The sequence below is a fragment of the Mesocricetus auratus genome, unplaced genomic scaffold (assembly GCF_017639785.1).
Source record: "Mesocricetus auratus isolate SY011 unplaced genomic scaffold, BCM_Maur_2.0 Super-Scaffold_100013, whole genome shotgun sequence".
Taxonomy (NCBI): domain Eukaryota; kingdom Metazoa; phylum Chordata; class Mammalia; order Rodentia; family Cricetidae; genus Mesocricetus; species Mesocricetus auratus.
Genome location: NW_024429196.1, coordinates 61,104,150 through 61,128,201, shown reverse-complemented (window position 1 = coordinate 61,128,201; position 24,052 = coordinate 61,104,150). Strand labels below are relative to the sequence as shown.

The following is a 24,052-nucleotide window of genomic DNA, read 5'->3' as shown; positions in this document are numbered from 1 at the left end:
TTACCTATTTTTTTCTAAATACAACAGTTCATTGATGAGGTATATATATGATTTGGGTGGTTATAAGTACTGAAATATAGCTAAAAGTTGGGGGGAAGTAATTATGATCTTTTAACTGCAGGCAACTTGTAACCTCAAAAGGCAAAATGACATCAAATTCCTATTGCAGAATCATACAGTAGTCTGTGTCATACTGGATTCACTAAGTTTTAGGTAATGTACCCCTTAAAGCTAAAACAAAACCAAAAACACACCTCTATCTTAGGATGTAAACAAATGCACAGGGATGACAGAAGTCAAGCAATACACCTTTCTTAACCTTAGCATAAAATTTATCCTGGAAAATGTTAGATTTTCCTGATAAGTTATTCCACATGTTACACTGAGAAATTTAGAGACATTTCTTTTAAAAATCAGTTATAAATTCCTAGTTTACTTAATTTCATGCCTATAAGTCATGTTCATTTGGAAGCTCTGCCTTGGGTCCCACTCCTCCCCTCCACATACTACCCTGAGAGAAACCCCTGAAAGCTCAGGTCTGTGGTGGTGGCCCAAGGTCACACACAAAAGCTTACCACAGCATGAATCCATCTTACAGTATGTCATGATCCTGCACCCACATAGGGTGTTTAAACCACCCCCTTTTAGAATAGCCATATGATTTCTCTCCTGTTTCCCGAGAGTCACGTGGGAGTGCTTTGCTCAGATTAACCCTGGTCCTTTACTTTTTAATTTGGCTCAATTTGTCTTACTGCATCAGTGGAGAATCCTATTGCCAGGGATACAAAAAGATTAAGAACAACCCCCTGGTTCCTTGACATAGTCCCCCATTTATAAAATAGTACACTCCCCAGTTTTTACTCCTTTCTGGGCACACCCATCTTTGCTTTTTTCCCTATGAATTTATGTAGACAACCTTTGTTTCCTTTTGTTTAACAAATCAGTGATATATGATATATGACATGGCATTTCAAGACAGTTACATATTCATCTGAGTGGTCCTAAATTAAAATGGAGTATTAGACTGTCTAGAAAACAAGAATCCAATGATATATGCATATATCCCATATATTTTCATATGTGGTGATGGTGGTGGCATATAACTTTAATGCCAGCACTACTTGGGTACACACACACACACACACACACACACACACACACACGCACACACACACATACATACATATATTATATATATTATATATATATATGGAGAAAGAGTTTAAGAAATTTGACTCAGATGCTCTGATATATGCCTGTAAACCCAACATTCAAAAGGCTGACTAGAGAATAGCATGCTTCAAAGTTTTAAGCCAGCCTGGGTTACATAGGGAAACTTTCTGAAAGTCTCAAAATAATAGGAATAACAAATCTGACACTGAAAAACTGCAACAGCAAAACAACAAAAATTGGCTCACAGTTAATTGGGGGGCTGGTAAGTTTAACATTCATTGAAATGAGTGGGCAGACTGGAAAACCTAGTAAGAGATGACAGTTTGAAACTCAAATTGCAGAAATTCAGGTAGGAACTGATATCACAGCCTGAGAGCACAGTTTGTAGGATGTGATTGACACTCTACACTGTTGACTGGAAGCCAATTTCTTTCTTCTTCAGAAAACACTAGTCTTTGAAGGCCTTTGACTGATAGAGCTAGGCTTGCCTATATATGAGGAGCAACCAGCATTGTTTACAATCTACTGATCTAAATGTCAGTTACATTTAAAGATCTTCGAAGTGGCCTTCAGTCTGGTGTTTGACCAAACAATGGGTGTCTTAGCTCATCAATGGACCCACCAAATGAGGCAACACAAGCAGTAGCACTTGTCAGGATGCCAAGTGTCCCATTCCATTTTTGCATTGGCAGCTGCATGCTGAACACAGTAGTTAGTGCCTCCTCTTTCTAACAGCTCTTTTAGCCTAGGTCCCTTGAGTCCTCTGAAGAGAGTAAGTAATGGGTCTTCTTAAACATTTTATGGGCTTAGAGATGTCTCACGACATTCATAACATGACCAGGCACTTCATCAGCCATCTTATACATGAAGATACAACTGATCCTAGGATACTTAAAGCCTTCTATGAGGTACCACTACAGCAGTAAGCACAGCAGACAGTCAGCAGTCCTCTGAAGGCTTGACCCAGAACTCCCACTATTCCGCACCTCTTTTCCCTATGTCAAAGCAGCTCCCTTTTGTTGGTTGCTGCTAAAAAGCTAGCAATGAAGGCATTGGAAGGTCTTATACTTGCCAGTATTTTTCTAAGATTTGGAGATGGGAGAGTATTTTCTGTTTTCTGTGTGTGCCAAGTTAGTTGAGCAGAGTGTTTTATAGAGGACCCTGTTTTCAGATGGCCCAGAGCTAAAGCTGAGTACCGTTTACATAAGTGCTGCCATTTCTGTGCCAACAACGCTGGCCAAATAAAGTGCCTCTGTGTATGCAGAGCTCCGGGACTGTCTCAGAGACCTGGACTCAGGGAAGCAAGCCAAGGTCACCTTGCCTCTCACCTTGCCTCTCCTACCTGTAGTCACACCCCAAGCTATATCAGCACCATAAGGCACAATGCAGATGTTCAACACAGCATATAACCTTAACACATGGGCAGGAACAATACGAATGTTTCAGGCTATGCTTGGTAAGTGGGAAGAAGGTAAACGACACTTTGCCACTTCTAGTATCACAGTAGGAACCAAGGAGGTGTTGGTTTAATGTTTATAGTGTGAGACTTCCAGTTTTCCAGTATATCATGTGAAAAATATAGTAACTTAATCATGGGTAATAAAAGTCTCTTGTTCCATATAAGAAAGAAATGAATTAATAATTTTTTGTACCTAGTCAATGTTAAAACAATGAAGGTAAGTAAAGTTCCATGTGGTCTTATGATCAACAGATGGGAGGACAAAAGAGGAGACGCTAGATTGTGAATCACTCAGCTATCCCAGTAAAAGCCAGGGTACTCACAAAGAAGCTGAGGAGACCACTTCCACATGCACTGAAGAGTCTGAGAGGCAAGCTCGGAGAGGCATCATCCTGCTTGCAAACCCTCCATCAGGGCAGGTGAGCAAAGAAAACATTTTCAGACCCTTTGATGGTCTGCTGTTAAAATGACAAGTTGAAATGTCAGCCTGACACAGTGTCTACTGTCTTGCTTCCAAGCACACCTTAGAATGTTGGCTTTGATTTAAGACTTTCTGAGACTTTGCTCATACCTTTCCACATATATTTTACTAGGCAGGAGCTAAAACCCTCACCAATGCTGCCCTGGCCTGTGCAAAAATTCAATTGCAATTCTTCTGGTTTGATTTTATGTTGCAGTGATCATAGCTAGCAAACTTGAAAGTATCTATAATAGAAGCTCAGCTAAGATTAAGTTATTTGGATGTACTGAAGAGACGACTGGTTTTGTTTGCACATCACATCATTAGGACTTGAATGTTCTAGTATCTGTGAAGTCACCATGTAGAAGTTTAAATTGGATTCTAATTGCTGTGAATTCAGTTATATCTGCTTTGGTCTCCATGTCTGTCCTTCCTATATATGAGGAAAGTTACATCACTATGGACTTTGGTCCACAAAGAAGAAGAGAAGTGTTGCTTCTATTTAGTTTCCTTATCAGTCTCAATAAAAAAAGACACAAGAATCCCACAGGTGTCACTGTGTGTGTGTGTATGTGTGTGTCAAATGTGTGACTCAAAAATGTCATCAGGTAAGACATTTTTCTCAATGGTATTTATACAATAGTAGTTCATGACCTGAAATATAATTGACTTCAGAAGTCAAAGGTGTATCTTAGTTGGAATGGACAGGTGGCATTCTCCACTGAAGAGTGTGGTGATTCCACAGTGGTGTCTAATTTCTTTGTTCCACTTAGAGCTGAACATGCTGGGTCCATTAAGTGTATGTCTATTTTGAACTTTTCATGTCAGTGACCTGAATTAACAAGTACATCCAGAGCCTCCTAAGAGTCCAGTAGTGGGTTGAATTGTGTCCCCTAAAAGTATATCCAAATCCTCCCTCCAGTACCTACACAAATGATTAATTCACAGCAGATATCCTTGGTTTGGGTATACAGGAAAAAGCTCTGTGAAGAAGTAAAGATGGGGGTGCATGTTTATTAGCAAAGGAAGGCTTAGAATGGCATTCATCACCAGAAGTTAGGGGCTTAGGATACATTTCTCCTGGAGTCTGAAGAAGGAACCTATCCTTACAATCCCTTGACTTGAGACCTTTGACTGATAAAACTGTGAGTCAATAAATTTCTGTCATTTAAAACCACTGAGCTTGTGAGAATCTGTGAGTGCCCATGTGTGCCTATGTTATTATGTGTGTGTGGTATGTGCACCTGTGAGTTTGGAGGCTTAAGACCTATCCTCCATATCTTTCTTCAATCACTCTCATCTGTATGTTTTGAGGCAAGGTCTATCACCGAACGTGAAACTCATCAATTTGACTAGCCAGTGAGCTGCAAGGGATTTGCCTATTATAGACATCTACAGCCTTAGATTCTAGAGATTTGAACATGGGTCCAGGTGCTTGTATGACAGGCATTATGCTGACTGAGCCAAGATAATATTTAAAGACAGCAACAAGGTAATCCATATTGTAAGATGACAGACCCCATGAGGGAAGCATTGCCTTTTCAATGTTGGGTTGACAGTGGTGTGTGTGTTCCTGAGCTAGGGTTTAAAGCAGCATTTCTCATCCTGTGGGTCATGACCCCTTTGGGGGGCTGAATGACTTTTTACAGAGGTTACCTAAGACCATCTGCATTCCAGATATTTACATGATGATCTATTTACAGTTATGAAGTAGCATCAAAAATAATTTTATGAGACTGCTCCATCTCTACAATAAAGAAGATACCTTTAGGACAAAAAAAATAATTTTATGGTGTGTGTGTGTGTGTGCGCACGCGTGGGTGTGTGTGCTTGGAAAGCTTTCTGAGGCACCTTGTGCCTAAGAATTACCAGGTGAAAAAGAACTAAGTGCAGAGTTTTTACAAATTTAGTTGCAGGGGAATCCAGGGAAGCAGTGCCATGTGGGTTTTCAAATAAATATTGAATGAAGAGGAAAATAATTTCATTTTACATTCTGGCTTCCAGGAGGAAGTATTTTCTGGGACATTCTTAATATTTACTGTACACTGGATACTTGCTATTGACAGGTTGCAGAGAACAAGTTTTCCTCTGAAGTGTGGCTGTAAACAACCCAGACATTTGGCTAATTAAATTAGGAAGCCATGGTTTAAGGGTGGGTGCATGTTCACAGGGAGTTATGACATTTTTAGAGGTTTGTCTTGATTCTGAAAGTAAGATAAAGCTTTTAGGATACTGGTGGGAACAATGTGCAAACTGGAGCTAAGCATATTCTAGAGAAAAGTTCTTTAAAGGAAAACACTGTCTACTGACAACTAGCTTTACTTTGAAAATTCTTCATTTCAAATTTAAGTGACCTTAAAATGCCAGATTTCCTTTTAAAGAAAAATAGAAAAAATATTTTTCACACAATATATTCTTATTATGGTTTGTCCTCCTTCAATTCCTCCAAGATCCTCCCCACCCTTTCCAATCCAAACTTTTGTTGCTCGCTTTCAGCAGAAAACGGGTAACTAGAAAAGAAAAAAAATATTAGTAAAATAAAAATAAGATAAAGTAAAAACAAATAAACCCAATTTGTACAAAAAACCCCCACAAATGAACCAGAAAAAAAGAGTCAAAGAAAAATCACGAGAAACACATATACACATACACAGATTCCCACAGAAAGATTCCATACACAAAATCAGAAACCACACTATATAAGCAAAAGACCTGTAGGGTCAAAAAGTCAAAAGCTTAGACAAAGCATTATAAGGTAAAAAAGAAACAAAAATTCCACTGAGGTTATTTTGTGTTGGTCACCTACTGCCGAACATGGCCTCCCTTGCCTGTGATTTTCATACCCAGTGAGACCTTGTTGGAGAGAACTAATTTTTTTCTTTGTGAGCCATTATCAATTGGAGATAGATTCTGGGTTAAAAGTTTGGGCTTGTGTTCACTTTCCCTTCCAGCACTGGGATCCTACCTTGCTTACATCTGTGCAGGACTTAATGCATGCTGCCATACTGCCTGTGAGTTCCTATTTTTATCTGTCCTGCTGTGCTTAGAAGGCCTTGTTTTCTTGCTGTCCTTTATCACTTCTGGGTCTTACAATCTTTTCATATCCGCTTGCCCAGTTCCCTGAGTTCTGAGGGGAGGGGTTTGATGGAGACATCCCATTTAGGACTGAGTGTTCCATGGTTTCTCACTCTGTGTGCGTTGTCTACTTGTGGTCTCTATGTTTAGGACTATAGAAATAAGCATCTCTGATGATGACTGAGCAAAACACTCATCTATAAACATAGCAGAGCATTGTTAGAAGTCATTTTATTACTATAGCAGAAGAGTAGTATTTAATTTTCCTCTTTGTTCTGAGGCCTAGGTAGTCTTAGGTTTTTGGTCAACAAGCAGTGTTGGACATGGGTTATGTCTCATGGAGTAGGCCTTAAATCCAATCAGATAGTGGTTGGTTACTCCAACAGCTTTTGTGCTATTATTGTGTCAACATATACTGCAACAAAAAGCTTTAGTGTCATGTTTCCACAAGTGGTATTGACACATATTTCATTTTACTTGATCCTTTACCCCAATTACTCCCTTTTCTCCATCTCCCTTCCCTAATGGACTCCTTTTTCCTTTTCAGTTCCCACTTACACTTTGCTTCATTGTCTATAAACAGATGCTTTTCATCCTTCCCAGTCCTGCAGTCACTTTTAAAATAACCACTCAGAGGCTTAATATTAATTATAAATGTTTGATCAATGGCTCAGGCTTATTAATAGCTAGCTCTTACATTTAAATTAACCCATTTGTATTAATCTAATTATTGCCACATGGATGTGCCATTATCAGTCTGCTGGCAAGTTTTTCTGTGGGCAGCTGGATGGTGTCTCCCAGACTCTGCCCTTCTTGTGTATCTTTGCTTGGATTTCCTGCTTGGCTCTATCCTGACTTGCCATAGTTCAAAGCAGCCTTATTCATCAACTAATGAGATGAACACATATTCACAGCATACAAAAAGACCATCTCACAGCATTCCTCCTTTCTGTCTAATCAAAACAGTTATCAAGCAAGAATCAGTTACAATATCACGTTTATTTGTATTTGCCAAAATTAAGGAAAATATCATTCATCCCATCTTTGTGAGTGTTAAATTTCATATCTATCTTTTATCGTAACTAAGGAAAACTATAACTATCTAGTCTTCAATTTTATCAGTGACCCCAGAAGGATATACTATTACCTAAGTAAATAGGAAGTCCTTGTAAGCAACTTCCAAAACTCTAGAAATGACAGAGAAATCTGGCTACCTGGATAGTTACCCCAAGGGTTTTTTTTCCTTTTTTTGGACGTTGGAGCATCCATCTTCAGCTGACAGGCCTAGAGTACTGGCAGACTTTTGAAGGATTGTCCCACCTATATTGACAAAACTTATCAGTTGCTTTCCTATATGTCCTGCAGAATTTTTGACAGTTTCTTCTGTGAAGGGGAACAAGAAGGACCATTCTACCTTGTTTTGGCAAAGTTTAGTGGTCATTTTCTGGTGGGTTCTTCATGTCCAGTTTATACAGCAGTCCAAACAAGAGGTGTTTCTTGCCAAAATGGCTAGTCTTGCCACATTGAAAGGAAACTCCATAAGGAAGTTTTTTTAATGCCCATCATCCTCTTTGAAGTAATTGGTACTGTCAGGAGCAGACATGTCTCACTGTCCAGAAATGTCTAAGTTCTTAAAACATTTTAAATGCCATATTCTGTAGGTCTTTTCAGTATTTAATGGTTACCTATCCATCTAAAGTATATCTCTGCATATCAAGAAAACCTAACTAACATAACTATAAGTTTGACTATTATCGATAACTATTAATTTGTATTTCTTAAATATACATTAATTTTTTAGATGAACTGTATAAACATAATACCTTAAAAAGAGTAGAAATAATAAAACAAACTCTAAACTTATATCAATAAACTAAAATTCATATAGTATAAAGTATTTTGAGATTAACAGTTGCTTTTAGGATTAAAGTTGATTTAATAATCTACCCCTTTTGCTATCATAATAATCTCCCCTTTTCCCCATCATTTCTATATCATATTCCTGTTTTTTCCTTAGAAAGAGACTGACTATGATAATTAACTATTTGAAACCAACCCCTTATACATGAAAACAAACATGTTTAAACAATATTTTGGAATTTGGGTGTAATTCTCTAGACTACTTTCTGCTGACTGGGGCAGTGGTAATATTATGGGATCCCTGAGAAAATTTGAGATAATGGCCAAGTCCTGGAAAGACCACTTATAACTTTTGTTGATAGATATCACCTGTCAGGATTCAGGAGAGGCCTCCTTTGATCAAATTTGGTCTATCCTGATCTGGAACAAATCTATAGCCTCTTGTTTCCTGTGGAAACAAAAGCAAACCACTTCTCCAAAGCAATGCATCATTTAAGTTCCATTTTACAAATATACTTTTTACTTTTGCTTTAAAGTTAAGGCATTTAAAAATATTTGTGTTGTTATAATTCATCACTCTCTTTCAAACTCATGTCTCTTGCCCATAAGTCATCATAAAATTCAAAATCAGCACAATAGTAGCCAGACTTCCTGTGTATTTCCCATCTTTACATGCCATTGTTCTTTTATATTGTTTTTACTCTCTCTTTAAAGATTTTTTTTATTTTTTAAAAACTATTTATTTATTTCTCTCACTGCCTATTCCCATTTTTTTCTTTAAGTCTATACACATTGCAAAACACTCTGGAACCTGTTTAGAGTTTTTCCATCTGGACCTCTGTTTACTGAGTATCTTTAAGCCTTTTTTGTTGATATTATCAGAAGCTAAATCTGCCATACAACATGCTGCATGGCTTGGAGATGCCTTTGCATGCTTTGGCAGGAATCTGCCATGCTGTGCTCAAGCCCACATGCCACAGCTTCTCTGTACCATGTCTTGCATGAGAGACACAACTAGAAAACTGTTTTTAGCTCCATTTATGTGCTCTAAAACCATTTTTAAGCTTTCTCAGGCCCTGTGGAAATTTGAGAGCCTCACAGTGGTATGACATTTGTAAACAGAAGCTTTTGTCCATCCTGGCCCTGAAGCTACTTTGAAAATAACCACTCAGAGGCTTAATATTAATTATAAATATTTGGCCAGTGGCTCATGCTTATTACTAGCTAGCTATTACATTTAAATTAACACATTTATATTAAGCTAATTATTGCCCCGTACCTGTGCCATTACCAGTCTGCTAGCATTTGTTCCTTGGACAACTTCTCCTGTATCTCTGTTTGGATTTCCCACCTGGTTCTATCCTGACTTGCCATAGGTCAAAGCAGCCTTATTCCTCAACCAATGAGAGGAACACATATTCACAGCATACAGGAACAGCATCTCACAACAACTGTCTTCCCAAACAGTCTCCTATAGATCCTCATTTTTGAAGTTGCATCTATCCCTTCCTGGTCTTTTGACTTTATATGTGTTTTTTTCCCACTTAGATATAAATATGTAATGGGTAGAGATTAGGATCCAAATATGAGAGAGTACATGCTGTGTTTGTCTTTCTTGTTCTGGTTTACCTCATTTAAAATAATGGTTCCCAGTTCTATCTATGATTCTGAAATTCTCATAGTTTCTTGTTTCTTTACAGCCAAATAAAATTTCACTGGTTTGTGTATCAGATTTTCATTATCCATTAATCTGTGGATGATTGTCTATGCTGACTCAATTTTCTCATTACTGTAATATCAGCAGTGATAAACACAATGTTCAAGTCTCTCCATGGTAAGGTGAAGACTCCCCTGGGTACATGCTCAGTAGTGGTATATCTAGGTCATATGGTAATTTTATTTTCAATTTTTTTCACAAGGCTCCATTTTGATTTTCACGGTGGATGTACTAGCTTACACTCCTCCAACAATCTCACCAGAATTTATTGCCATTTGTTTTCTTGAAGGCTATTCTCACCAGGGTGAGATGGAATCTCAGCACAGTTTTAATTTGTATTTTCTGGTAGCTAGAGACATTGAACAGTTTTGAATACATTTTTGGTCATTTATGTTGCTTCTTTTGAAAACTGCTTGCTCATATTATTGGCTCATTTAGTGATGAGAAGCTTTGCTTCTTTGATTTTTACTTTATTTTTACAGTTCTTTATATATTGTAGATACTAATTCCTTGCTTGGGCATGGCTGACAAAGGGTTTCTCCCATTTGTAGGCTGTTCATTCTGTTGTTAATTTCATTTGTTATACAGAAGCTTTTAATATTGTGAAAAGTTATACAAGATGAAAAGGAATTGAAGCAAACAGTGGACAATTGAAAGATCTTCCACACTCCTGAATTGATAGAATTAATATTGTGAAAATAATCATCTGATAAAAAAAACACTACAAGTTCATGTCAGGGGTATAAAATTTCCAATGGTATCCTTCACAAAAATAGAGAAAATAACCCAAAGTTCCCATGGAAACACAAAATATCATGACTAACTAAAGCAATCATAGGCAAAAAGCACATAGAGATACCCTCATTACCTGACTTTAAACTGTGCTAAACAGCATTTTACTGATACAAAAACAGATATGTGGAGCCATGAAATAGAAGACCCAAAGACAAATTCACATAGCCATTTGACGAAAGTGTCAAAAACATGCACTGAAAAAATACACTCATTCAACAAAGGAATCAGGAAAAATTAGAACCACAGTCTTAAGGCAGCCACTGGAATCTTGGTTAGAGATCCTACCTTTGTCCCAAATTTAGTTTTTGGGAGACAAAGACAGAATTGAAAGGGTGTCATGTTTATTTCCTTTTATAAAGAAGACTGACTAGCATGTTGTGTTTTATGAACTCTTACTCTACTTTAAATGTGTGAAGCTTATCATGCTCAGCATGGTTTTTAAAGATATGATTGTAAACCCATTGCATCTGCTTCACAGATCATCTCATGGTTCTACCCCCTCTGTTCACTCTATCACTGCCTTCTAAAGTTGCTTTCAAGTGTCTATCAGCAGTGGCTTGATGAGCCTCGAACAGCAGCTATGAGTTAGATATGACATAAAAGGGAATATTTCTTTCAAAAGAGAGATACTTGGTATTAAACACATGATAAAAGTTCAGCAGCAGAACTGAGATACAAATGCTGAATTCTATGTACTCTGTTAGACTACAGAAATTTATCTTCAGTACCAAATATTGAGCCTGTCAGAAAATAGAGCTTACCCACAGTACATTTTTTCATCAGAGAATAAGCAAGTTCTTTAATAAACAAGTAAATGCCACAGATAATGAGCCAGGCAAAATGATCATAGATATTAATGGTATGTTAATGTTTTTCTATTAATTTTCCCCAATACATTTACAGTGCCATTATGTTGAGTGTTATGATGTGGTCTGATACTTCATGGGTATTATTTAAGCTGGCATAAAATAAGGCCCTTTAATAAACAATAGTACACATTAATCATGCATCTACTGACACAATTCCAAGCAATTTGTGTAAATCAACCCCAGGACTATCTTACAGGGAACTTTTACAGTCTCCATCTTGCAGACCAGCAACCAAAGGCATGGTCGACCTGAATAACTTGAGAATATTTTAGAGCAAATTTGTTGTTGAGCTAGAATATAGACTTAGGCCACTTTAACCACTCTATTACAGTACTAATGATAGCACATGGCATTCTGAAAACAGCTTCTTCATGAAAAGTTTCCTTTCTTTCATCTGTTTCTTTGTATTTTGAGAATTGATGTGCCAGATCAATGCTATTCTGTAATGGAATATACATCAATATAATCAATACAACAATTGATCACAGCAATTCGTATTACATTTGGAGCATGTACTAGGGTTCTCCAGAGATACAGAACAGGACATACAGACACACACATATGAATGCCTACACACATGCACATAAACACACATGAAAACCTATAGTGAGAACTGGTTTACAAAGTTATGGGCACAGAGATATGTGCAGGTTGACTCAGGGGGGCTGATGGTGTCAGTCTCAACTCAAGTCCAAAGATTTGAGAACCGGAAACATTGGGAAGGGCTCTGGTGTGAGTCTTGAGGTTAAAAGTCCACCCAGGAGCTCTGATGACTGACAGCACAGTGGATGTCTTAGCTCCAGTGGACAGTGAAATTGGTCTCTCTCCCTTTATGTTGTGTCCCCACACCCTCAGATGATTAGATGCTATCAGCTGAGCGTAGTGAGCTCAGAGATTTCCTGCTCGGCTCAGATTCAGATGTGAAGTTCTTCTGCAAACATCCTCACAGACCCTCCTAGACACATTCTTCCTCCTACCTGGCTGTCCCATAACCCAGTCACCCTGACATGCAAAACTAACTGCTACAGACCAAGGAAAACAAACATAAGACATGCTTATGAAAGATCAAAGATCCAGTGACATTCCTAGCAGCCAAGCTGAGAAAAATGATCAATAAAAATATAACCTTTTAAAACTTACAAAAATCCAGGACAGGCTCCAAAACAATACAGAGAAACCCCGTCTCAAAAAAAAAAAAAAGAAAAAGAAAAAAGAAAAAAGAAAAGAAACAAAAATAAATAAAAATAGAACTTACAAAAATCATATTATCTTGAATAAATTATAGTTGTATACATTTGTGATATTTCCCTATCTATGTATATATATATATATGCGTTCATACACACACACAAACACACACATACACACACACATATAAATAATAAAATTAACTTTTTCTGCTTGCTACTCTTCATGGTGATGCATTTGGAGTTTATTCTTAAGACATGCAAAGCATTATTATTAATTATAGGTTTTTTTGCTGCACAATATTTTGTATGCTTATATCTCCTTCATTTTCTCTCCCTACCTTACTAGTGTCTGGTAACCATTGCTCTACTCTCTGCATCTATGAGTTTGATTTTATTATCTCCCATGTCTAAGTGAGATCATGCTGTTGTTTGCCTTTCTGAGCCTGGCTCCTTTCACTTACTGTAAGTTTCTTCATGTTGTTGCAAGTGGATTTTCCCATTGTAAAGTGAGTAGCATTTTACTATGTATATATTGTGGCACACTCTATTTATCCATTTGACCACAGATGGAAATGTTGGCTAATTTTACATCTTGGCTATTGGGAATGCTGCTGTAATGATTAGGAGAGTTCAGATATCTCTATGGTATACTGACCCTCTGTCATTTCAGTATGGACACAGAAGTAGGGTTCTCGGTCACACAGAAGTTCCATTTTCAGTTCTCTCTTTTTCTGAGTAGGTGCCAAGCCAGTTTCCCAGTTACTTTGATATGTTCTCATCATTGGTGTATCTGAACTCTCTCCAGCATTTGTTGACTTTCATCAAAATGGAAGCCTTTCAGAAGGAAGACAGTTCATCCTGATTTTAATTTGCATTTCCCATGGGATTTGTGATGCCAGAATTTCTTATGTATATGGACCAAGGCTCAAGTCTCCTTTGGAGAAGTTTATTTTGAGATTTCTTTGCTTATTTTTAGCTGGATCTCTTGCTTTCTTAATGTTAAGGTCTTCAAAATATTTGAACATTTTGGATATTATCTCTTTTCAAATGCATGGCTTCATGTAGTTTCTCTAATTCTATAATTTGTCTCTACTCCTCATCATTTTGCGTATAGAAGTTTTTAAGTTGGATGCAATCTTACTCATCAATTTTTGCCTTTGTTGTTTATTCATTCAAAGTCATGTGGAGAAAAATCATTGGTGATAGATAAATTTTCCTTAGGATACTTTTTCCCCTGGAATTTCTAGTTTTGTGTCTTTCCTTAAGTCTTGATTAATTTTGAGTTGACTTTCAGATATGATATCAGGTAAGGATTGAGTTTTGTGCTTCTGTATACAGTTATCATATTTCCCAAAGTCACTGATTGAGAAGAACATCCTTTTCCTCCAGTGTTGCCTGGTACCTTTGTCACGTTGTGGTCACAAACGCAAGGTTACTTCTAATTCCCTTGGCAGATGCATTTGGTTTAAAATCAATTAGTTGCTGCCAGGATTGAGACCCTTTTCTAATAGGACTTGACATCAGGAATCACAGTGTCTCTGGTGGTTCTTTGTGTTCAAAGTTGCCATTTAAAATTTTCTGAGATTACATACAAGCATAAGAATTTTCTATTTCTGTGAGAAATGTCCTTGGAATTTTGGTAGAGATGGCATGAATCTGTAGGCTTCATTGTGCAATATGGATATTTTCATAATGATGATTATTTCAGTGCATTGACCTGGGATAACTTTCATAATTTGTGTTTTCTTCACATTATTTTATTAGCATTTTGTAATGTTTAGTATGGAGGACCTTTTTTTAAAAGTATTGGTTAAATTTACACTCAACTATTTCCATGCTATTATAAATGAAGCTAGTTTCCTAGTTTACTTATTAGGTAGTCTTCTGTTATCCCATAGAAACTTCATTGGTTTTTAAATGTTGCTTTTCTATCTTAAAACCTCATTAAAATAACCTATCAGCTCTGTGAGTTTTTGCTAGCTTCTATTGTTTTCTGTGCACGTGAATGTTTTCATTAAATAGAAACACACTTTCTACTGCTCTTTACATCTTTGTATTGCACCCTTATATTGTCCCTAATATTAGCCAGGAGATTGTCATATATGACTTTTATAGTACTAAAATGTTGAGAGTCTTCATTGTGAAAGAGTGTTAGACTTTAAAGGATGACATTTTTTGGCCATCTATTTGGTGTATATTTAGATGGTTATAAAATTGTATGTGATAATTTACAAAATGTGTACTATTGATTGATTTTCCTATGACTAAGTATCTTTGAATCAAAGGAATCAATCCTCCTTGATCATGACAAAAGATTCTTTTCATGTGTTCTTCAATTATATTCGCTAATACTTTATTTAGGAAATTGGCATTTTATTTATTAGAGATATTGTTTTTTAAATTTTCTTTCCTCATGGTGCCTTTAGCTTTGGTACTAGTGATAGCCTCATGAAATTGGAATTTATTCCCTCCGTTTCAGCATTTTTAAAGGAGTTTGAGTAGTAGACAGAGTTATGTACTAGTCTTACTAGTATCCCCAACATTTCCTGTGGGACAACAGGAATGAGGCCCTTTGTGAAGGGCCCTAGAATGATGAGAAGCTTAAGGTCTATCTCCAACCATGTTTTTTCCTACTGTAGAATCAGGAATCCAGGGGGTTCTTTGTCACCCTAGGGAAGGGCAGGATCAAGAAAACTGCCCTCTAGCTGTTCAATCCTTCGTTTTCTCAGACTGTAGTCTTGCTGCAAATTCCAGCTTTTGCCTATAGGCCACTGCTGGCTGGATTTCTTTGGTGTAGGGGTAGGGTACAGCTAGAGAACTTTCATTCCTTCATCAGGCTCACGTAACTCCTTTATTTCATAAGGAAAAATAATGACTTAGCAAACCTAAATATCACTACTTTGCTTACTTTTCATGCATTCTCCCATTGTAAGAAAAAAATCTATTCTCAAAATAGATACCACATTAAAACAAAACAAATGCCTGGCTCATCATGTCTATCATTTTCTTCTGGAAGTTCAACCTCAGGTTTCCCTTCTGAGATCTTGCCTCAGTTTTTCTGTCAAATCTTTTCATGCTTTGTTTTCACGAAGTTAGAACTACAGTCTGTTTATGTGAGTGTGCCTAGTTTTTCCTGACACCAACCTAGAATTCAGTTACTTGGATATGTATTAAATAAAAGCTTGACACATATGATACTGCAAAATTGAATAAGCTATCAAAATAATGAGTGAGTCCAGTTAGAATTTTCTTTGTCAAGTTTAAATAAAGTTTCCTACCAGTCTATCTTTTGTCATTGTAGTCATTGTTGGAACTACTTTCCTTAAGCATCAAATTGGGCTGTTGTAACCATAATCTTACAGCTTAGGGGCTTTAAGCATAGTTTGGGAGGCTGGAAGTCCAAGATCTGGGTGCCAGCATGAGTTGTTTCTGTGAGGGCCTCTTCCTGGTGAGTAGATACTGTGCTCACTCACAATGGGGAGAGAGACAGAAACTCAGTCCTCTTGTTCCTCTTCCCAAAAAGTCATTCAGGATACCAAAAGGACTCACCCTCATAGCTTTATCTAAACCAAATAATCTGTCAAAAGACCCTTCTTCAACAAATGAATTATGGGAATGCCCAGCTCAGTGCTTACCGTTCTTTGTTCAAAACACTGGATTTTCATACAAGTTTTCTACATAGATCTTTGCTCATGAAAAATTCATTTGCCTTGAGTACTGTGAACTGTACTTATTTCACAAGTGTTTTAGCTCAAGAGCTTCTTGTGGCTGAGTGCTTCGTTTATTTTAGGCTAAGACTTTGGACAGGACAGAGGCCTGGGGCTGAGGAGCTGCTGAGAGGTGGGGGCAAGGCCAGGCCTGAGAGGTTGTCCTTTTTGTTATCAGAGCCCCAAAGTGCTTCCCAGGCTTGCCAGAAGAAGATTCTGACATGCACTTTTGAGAAGGAACAAAGTAAAATAAAACTCCTTATTTTATTGCTAAATATTTATAAACCCCTCTCTAGGCGTCCGAAGTCTTATTTGTATCGTGCTGATTCTGTGCCATTGATCAATTTAGAAAAAGTGAAATCTTTCCAAACACATATTGAACATGAACCTTCATGGTAATTTAGATGGCTCATGTTGAGTGCTTAATGTATCAGGCAGTCTCCAATGGAATAACAGAACGGAGTTTGAGAGGCAATCAAGAATAAACTTGTATTCATAATTGTTAAACTCAAGCAACATCAATGATTTGTCTTTCAGCTTCTCTAAATAAAAATCAGATTCTCTTCAGTCCCAGAGCACAGTGAGATGAAATTTCAAGTACATATATATAAATGATAAAGCAGCAACATTGCTTATGAACTGTTAAACAACAAAGGGAGGTTTTGTAAACATTAACTTGTTGTCTATGTTTTGACTGTGACCAAATCACCAAATGTGCTGCCATGTGAATTCCATTTCCATTATGACTTCAAGGGAAATTCCCAGCACATTCGACCCATTTGGACATAGGACATGCAGGATGTGGGCAAAGGAGTCTCCACTCTTACTGCAGAAAGCCTTGCTTTCAGAATGTCTACATAGCATTAATTAATATTAACAAGAATTATTTCTGAATGCAGGGAGAAACGACTTTCTTAACATCTACCTCCTGGTCTGTTGTGGCTTTTGCTTTTCCTCTTGAGTAAGTTATTGCAGAGTATGGTGCTCATTAGTGGCACAATAAAAATGTGCCGTTAGTAAATAAAAATAACTCTTTGTAGTCCCATCATGATTTTGATCGGTAGAGCTCAGAGCTTTCATGGCTCATTAATTTTTGAAATACCTCAGCGAAATATAAAGGTGTCAAGAATTACTACTCTCATTTCGTGAGCAGAGAAACTGAGGTATTTTCGTGAAACTATGCCAAGGTCACTCAGGGTTTGGCAGAATCGAGGTTATGACACATTAACCAGATAATTAGAAAAAAGTTAAGCTGTGCTAGGCAGAAACCAATAGCTTCTGAGACGCTGGTGAGGAATTGTAAGCAGCATCACTTGGAAATAGATGATTTCATTTAGGTTTTGTTCTGAATTATTTGTTCTATTTCATATTGGAGGGCTATCTTCAACTTCCCATGAAGACTGTTTAAAACCTTGGAAAGGGGTATCGATCGGGTGGAGGGATGATCCAGACTGTAAAGTATGGACTCCCGCCATGTACACAGACACAGACACACACAGACACACAGACACACACACACACACACACACACACACACACACACAAGCTGGGCCCAGCAGTATGCATGTGTAACCTCAGTTATGGGGAGGCAGAGATAGACAGACAGATCTCTAGGTCTTGTGGGTCAGGCAGCCTAACTACTTAAGTGAATATTGTGGTCAGTGAGAGACCTTGCCTCAAAAAAGGAGAATAATGGAGGACGACACAAATACATCTGTACATCAAACACACACATACACACACACACCCCAAATTTGGAAAAAAGAGATTCATTGAGCGTTTATGTTTATATATATGTTTAATTAGCTAGCTGTAAGAACCCCATCATCCACTGATCTTGAAGGGTATCATAAAACAGACATACTCTGTCTGCTACTCCTTTCATATTTTTTTCAAAAGTCAACTTATTTCCAATAAAATGATATACAGTAGACAATAAATCATTAATTGTTGTTTCAAAGTAGCTAGACACAGGAACTTGGAGTGTTCACCACACGAAGAAATGATTGCTGTTCAGGGTGACAGAAATGTTATGGACCCCAAGGTGAGCATGATGCTAATGTAAGCAACTGCAGATTCAGAGCACCACACTTCACCAGTGACTGCTTGTTACATCAGCTTACACTTTCGAAGAAGACAACAGATCACATCTGTGTGCTAAATGAGTCTTGAAGGGAGGGACACATGAGTTATTAGCATAAAGTTTTCCTTCACATAATTACTCCCCATGACTTTTCTGTATTATGAGCACTTAAAATTTCAAAGACTTATGCCTTGGGGCTCCTGTGCAGGGGCATGCTCTGTGAGAACAGGGATTACCTAGTTTGTGTAAACACACGTATAAGCACACGCATATACATCATATACAAATACCCTACATATATATTCACACTCTCTCACACACACACATCAATACATCACACGGACATACACCACCCCCACACATATGCACATACACCCAACACAACTACAGACATAAAAACAAGGAAACTGGCATTTGATGTCTGGGTCTCCACTCCCCACTTCTTTATGAAGAACAGTTTTATTCAGCACAGCCCTTCAAGACTGACCCACTTGTTATTTGATTGGGTGTTTACCTCCCTCATAATGTCTGTTTTGTTTTCTGGAACATCATGCTTCTCATATCATTATCTCCAGAGCTCCTCGGATGAAATCCAACATTGCTGCTCTTTTCAAATATGGTCCATCACCCTCTCTCGGGACACCTCCCGGGGTGCTAATTAAAGTGTATACTCCTGAGTACAAATACAGACTTAACATCTCATACGCTCTGTGATGGGAGCCTTAAACTGTATAATTTAACACAGACCCTCTAGGAAATTCATGTACACATTAAATGCAAGACCTTTTCCTGTCTCATAATCATAGCTTACCCTTTGCAGCACTTACTGAGCATCAGGGTTTGGGTACGTTGTGCATAAGAACGTCTTCAGTGTTCACATAAACCTTTGACATTTTATAGCATAAAAAAAGGTTATTTTCATGCAAAAGTTTCACCATAGACATATCACTGTCAGCCATTTTCTAATCCTGAAGCACTAGTTTTATTCCCAATTTATTCCTAATTGCCAGACCTCAGAAGCAATTAAGGCATTCTTCGAGAGGTGAATGGATATACTATGGTACATGCAGACAATGGAACATTATTTAGCATTAAAAGGAAATGGGGTTGCCAAGACACCTGATGCCATGAAGAGCTCTGAATATTTCCTAGTAAGTGAGAAAAACCAACTAGGAAAATCTTCATTCTTGTGATTCCAACTGTATGGAGTTCTGGACAGAGTATGTCTGTGGGAACATGGAAAGATCAATGGCTGTCAATGCTTGAGGCCAGGGAGAGATGAATAAGGAGACCATACAGGGATGTTTAAGGTTGTGAACGTATACTATATGGCGTCCGATTGTCAGATATTTTTGTTCAAACCTACAGATTACACAACACCAAAAGCAAACCGTTGGTAAGCTGTGCCCTTGCGGTGATGAATATGGGTCACCAAGGAGTCATCATGCCTTACCAATGTGTAACACTGCTTGCAGGTGCTGACAGTGGAGGAGGCTGAATGTGTGCCCCTTGGGACAGGGCCAATATGGATTATGTGGGAATGCCCTTGATGGACCTTTATTTTCTGTTCAGTTTCACTGTCAACCTGAAATTGCAATAAAAATAATGAATAATTAAGCTGGGTATTGTGGCTACAGAGTGAGTTCAAGGCCATCCTGAGCTACAGAAGACCCCATCTGAAAACAACCATCCCCAAAAGTGAAAAAATACTCAAAACAGTAACTTTGATTAAAAAAAACAGTGCCAATTTCTGAAGAGTGATAATGATTTTTTATTAATAAAGAAAAGGACTTTTTAAAAGAGGTACACATTGAGATAATTAATAGTGAGATATCAAATATCTGTGGGTTAAGCTTTTCAGCCTTGCATTCACATGCATATATGTAAATATAGACTAATATAAATGTATGAAGTTTATATAGTAATAGCCATTATTAAATCTAGACAATAGCTATATAATAATTTCCTTATACATTTTTCTACTTTTACATATTATCACACATTTATATTTGTTTGTGGTGTCTCTGGGCTGGTGAAGCTTCTGCCATTTGGTCTCATCTTGCCTCAGGCTCTGTGGTAATGAGATGCCAAGCTTACACCGTGGTGATCTGTCAGCTTAGACCGCTTACATCAGAGCTTTCCACACTACAGAATAACCTGGGTGTGAAATAGTGCAGTCAAGAGTGGAGGAGAGGAGTGGGTCTGGCAACCCCATCTTTAAAGATGCTCCAACATGTATCAACAGCTGAAAAAGAAATCATCCCTGTAACTCGCTCACAGGAAAAAAAGTGAGGCAATCTAGGAGAAGCCTAGGCTCAGTTGTATAGAGGAGCTTCCCTTTGAGCCAAATGACCTGAGTTTGATTTCCAGAACCCACACAGCAGGAGAGAACCCATGCCTTCAAATTGTCTTCTGACCTCCATACACATACACATGCTTTCCCTCTGATCCCCACAGAGATGACATCATGAATAAATTTTGTTGTTGCCTGTAAAGGCACTTATATAACTATTAGCCTTTTCTTTTTAACATAGAGAAAGTAGTTCTATAGTGTTATCAGCTTCTCAAGGTCACTGACTCATAGTCACTTCCTATTAGTGTTAATTCCACCAGTTGAGAATAAGACCACTACTAAAATCCTTGAGCCAAATTTGAAGCAAGCCTTAATTGAATAATGGCCAGGATGATGGAATCTGGCCCGATCCATCCCTGGGCTCCCAGGAAATGTCAACACGTCCCATTTTTCAGAGGCTCAAAAAGGTAACCCCATAAGGCTACCTATTTCCCACCAGGTTCAATCAGGGGCAAGCATATAACCTGGCATACTTCCTGCCTTACGTACCTCCCACCTACATCCAATCACGGTCAAGTGTACATAGTGACGTACTTCTCGCCTACATGTGATTAAGCACATATGGTGACTCAAACTTGTTTAGGGGAGCGGTGAAAACATGTGGCTTGTTATCTCCCATAAACAATAGCCTCCAGCGTTTCAGGAACTAGCTGTCCTTGGCCAAATAGCTTATAGGTTAGAGACATTTTATTTCATGGATCTCTTAGTAATTAAAACTTAAAACATAACTTTGGCTCTCACACAAGCTGGGTTGTACATATGCTTGCTAGCTAGCTAGACCAGAGATCATGTCTACTAAAGTTGAGTGTCAGTATATTGAATAAGAAGCCTGTGTCAGGCATCAAGTCAGGTCTTTTTGAGTTGATTTTATAAATGCACAGGAGGTAGGCATGATGATGGCTATGTTCCAGAAGAAGGCACTAAAGCTGAGTTCTTTCTTTATCTCCTCACCTGGATTTTCTAGGTATCCCTTCCCACCACCTGCTGAGGGATCCCTGTGCCCATTCTTTGAACACATGCTGTGGGCTCATCTCTAGGAGGTCACACATGGGTGCTTCCTATTTCCTGTGGCTTCTTCATTGCTCATTGCTCTCCTATTTCACTGTTAAAACGCAAGTCTTGTTTGAGAGAATAGACTAAAAAATATTTAAACAAAACACCATTCAAATTATTTTTTAGAAAGCAATTTTCTACTGTAGATTTAGGAATCAACGGATCTATTTTAGCCCACATAATTTCTGATTAACTAATTTAATCTCTCGGGAATTACATAAGCAAACCTGAAACAAGCCACCATCAGTTTCTTGCCTTTGGATGTAACATAATATTTTCAAAAATGAACCAAATAGAGTAATTAGCCCCCAGGCAGAGAAAATGCTCTAATAGCAATCTCCCAGCACATTTTTTTTGTTTGTTGGAAGACTATGAAGGAAAATGAAACTGTGGCAGACCATGGGTTAACACCTTGTTTGTGCCCCATTAAACAAAGTCTTGGGACACTAATGCATAGTGAGACCTTATAGGAGGAGTTGATAGAGAGGAGATAGCTACCTGTCCTTTAGGTAGCAGGAATTCTTCTGTTGGACCCTGTCACCATCAGCAGTGTGAAACTACCTACCCTGTTGTGGTGTGGGTTGAGACTGTACTTGGAAATTCTAGAATGCATTCAGTTTTGTTTTTCTTTTTCAATTCTCTCTCTCTCTCTCTCTCTCTCTCTCTCTCTGTGTGTGTGTGTGTGTGTGTGTGTGTGTGTGTGTGTGTGTGTGTGCGCAAGATAAGATTGCAAACAAAATACCCCGACTGGAGTGGGTAGAGGTCTTCATAGTTTGGGCAGAAAGCGTGGTGGTCCATGGACAGAAGCCCCTGTGTGCAAAGGGTAAGAGATCTGAATTAGGAGTATGAAGGTTGTGACTGGCTCCAGATTATAGGAGGAACACTTTCTAGCAAACTTAATCTAGGTCAAACATTCTCACAGAATGATGGATTGGCCACCAGGAAGGTTCTGTTCATTCCAGAGGTCTAAGGATCATTTTATACTCTATTACAGTAGTTTTAAAAGCTATCAGGTCACCCTCAAGTCCATGGAATGGTCAGTGGAGATTGCTGAAAGTTCCCTTCTTTTGAATTAATTAAATTTTATGCAGGTACCTCTAAACTTTTAAACCACTGTGATACTGGAAATGTCCTGGCTTGGCAGGGTGTGGGTTTTGATTTGTTTGGTTTAAGATGAGAACAAGAATCTATATTTCAAATAAACAGTGATCTAAAATGATTTGGGGGCAAATTGCCCCCAGCCAGTGCTTTGAGGAACTGTTTAATTCCTGTTGAGAAGGTGCATCAATTTTTCAAACAGTTATCAGCCAGCAGAACACTTAAAAGCCACCACTAAAACTGTTCAAAGTGTAGCCCATGCTGTAGATCAGGAAACTTAATCTAACTATGGTATCTGCCAGTGGGATGGTAGGGAAAGAATTGAGGTTAAATTAAGGGTTAAGGTGTGGGCCCAGTCTGAAGTGACTGTGACTTTATTTTTCTATGATTGTGCACATGTGGGTGCTCAGATCCATGCTTGGCATAGAAGACTAAATGTGGTATCGGTGTCTTCCTCCATCTAACTTCTCTTTGTTTTTGAGAGAGTGTTTCTCATTTAACTAGGAGTTCACTACTTTGTTTAGATTGCCTAGCTAGAAAGACTCCGGGGCCCTCCTGTCTCTGCCTGCCAGTGCTGGGATTACAGATGTGAGCCACCATACCTGGTTGTGGGTGCTGGGAGTCTGCCTGAGAAAGTAACCCCTCTATCAAGCCATCCATGTACTCAGAAAATTCTGTAGCAATGGTAGAAGAGGGCACAACAACTGTTCAAGTTTTCAGGCATACAGAAATCAAGAATTATGAGATCAAAGAGAGGTCTAGGAAGCCAGGAAGTATCTGGCTAGTTTTATGTCAGCTTGACACAAGCTAAAGTCATCTGAAAAAAAAGGAAACTTGAATTGAGAAAATGCCTCTGGAAGACCCAGTTATAAGGCATTTTCTTAATTAGTGATTCATGTGGAAGTCCCAGCCCATGGTGGCTGGTACTATTCCTGGGCTTGTGGCCCTTGGTTATGTAAGAAAGAAGGCTGTATGGAACCAACCTAGGTCCTCTGCATGTGTGTGATAGTTGTGTAGCTTGGCCTGTTTGTGGGGCTCCCAGCAGTGGGATCAGGAACTGTCCCTGCTGCTTGACCTGGTGTTTGAGAACCTATTCCCTATACTGGTAGCTAGGTAGCAAGGAGAACCCTAAGAGGGATGCATGAATCTCCCTAGGAAGA

At 38.3% G+C, this 24,052-nt stretch overlaps 1 protein-coding gene across 1 annotated transcript in view; it reads left to right on the top strand.

Moving 5' to 3' along the window:
- Window positions 1-24,052, top strand: part of LOC110340193 — a 379,146-nt gene that overhangs the window by 133,621 nt on the left and 221,473 nt on the right. The window contains exon 7 of the mRNA XM_040755232.1: window positions 2,885-3,051. Within this exon, the coding sequence (XP_040611166.1) occupies window positions 2,885-3,051 (167 nt within the window). The remainder of the gene's footprint in view (window positions 1-2,884; window positions 3,052-24,052) is intronic.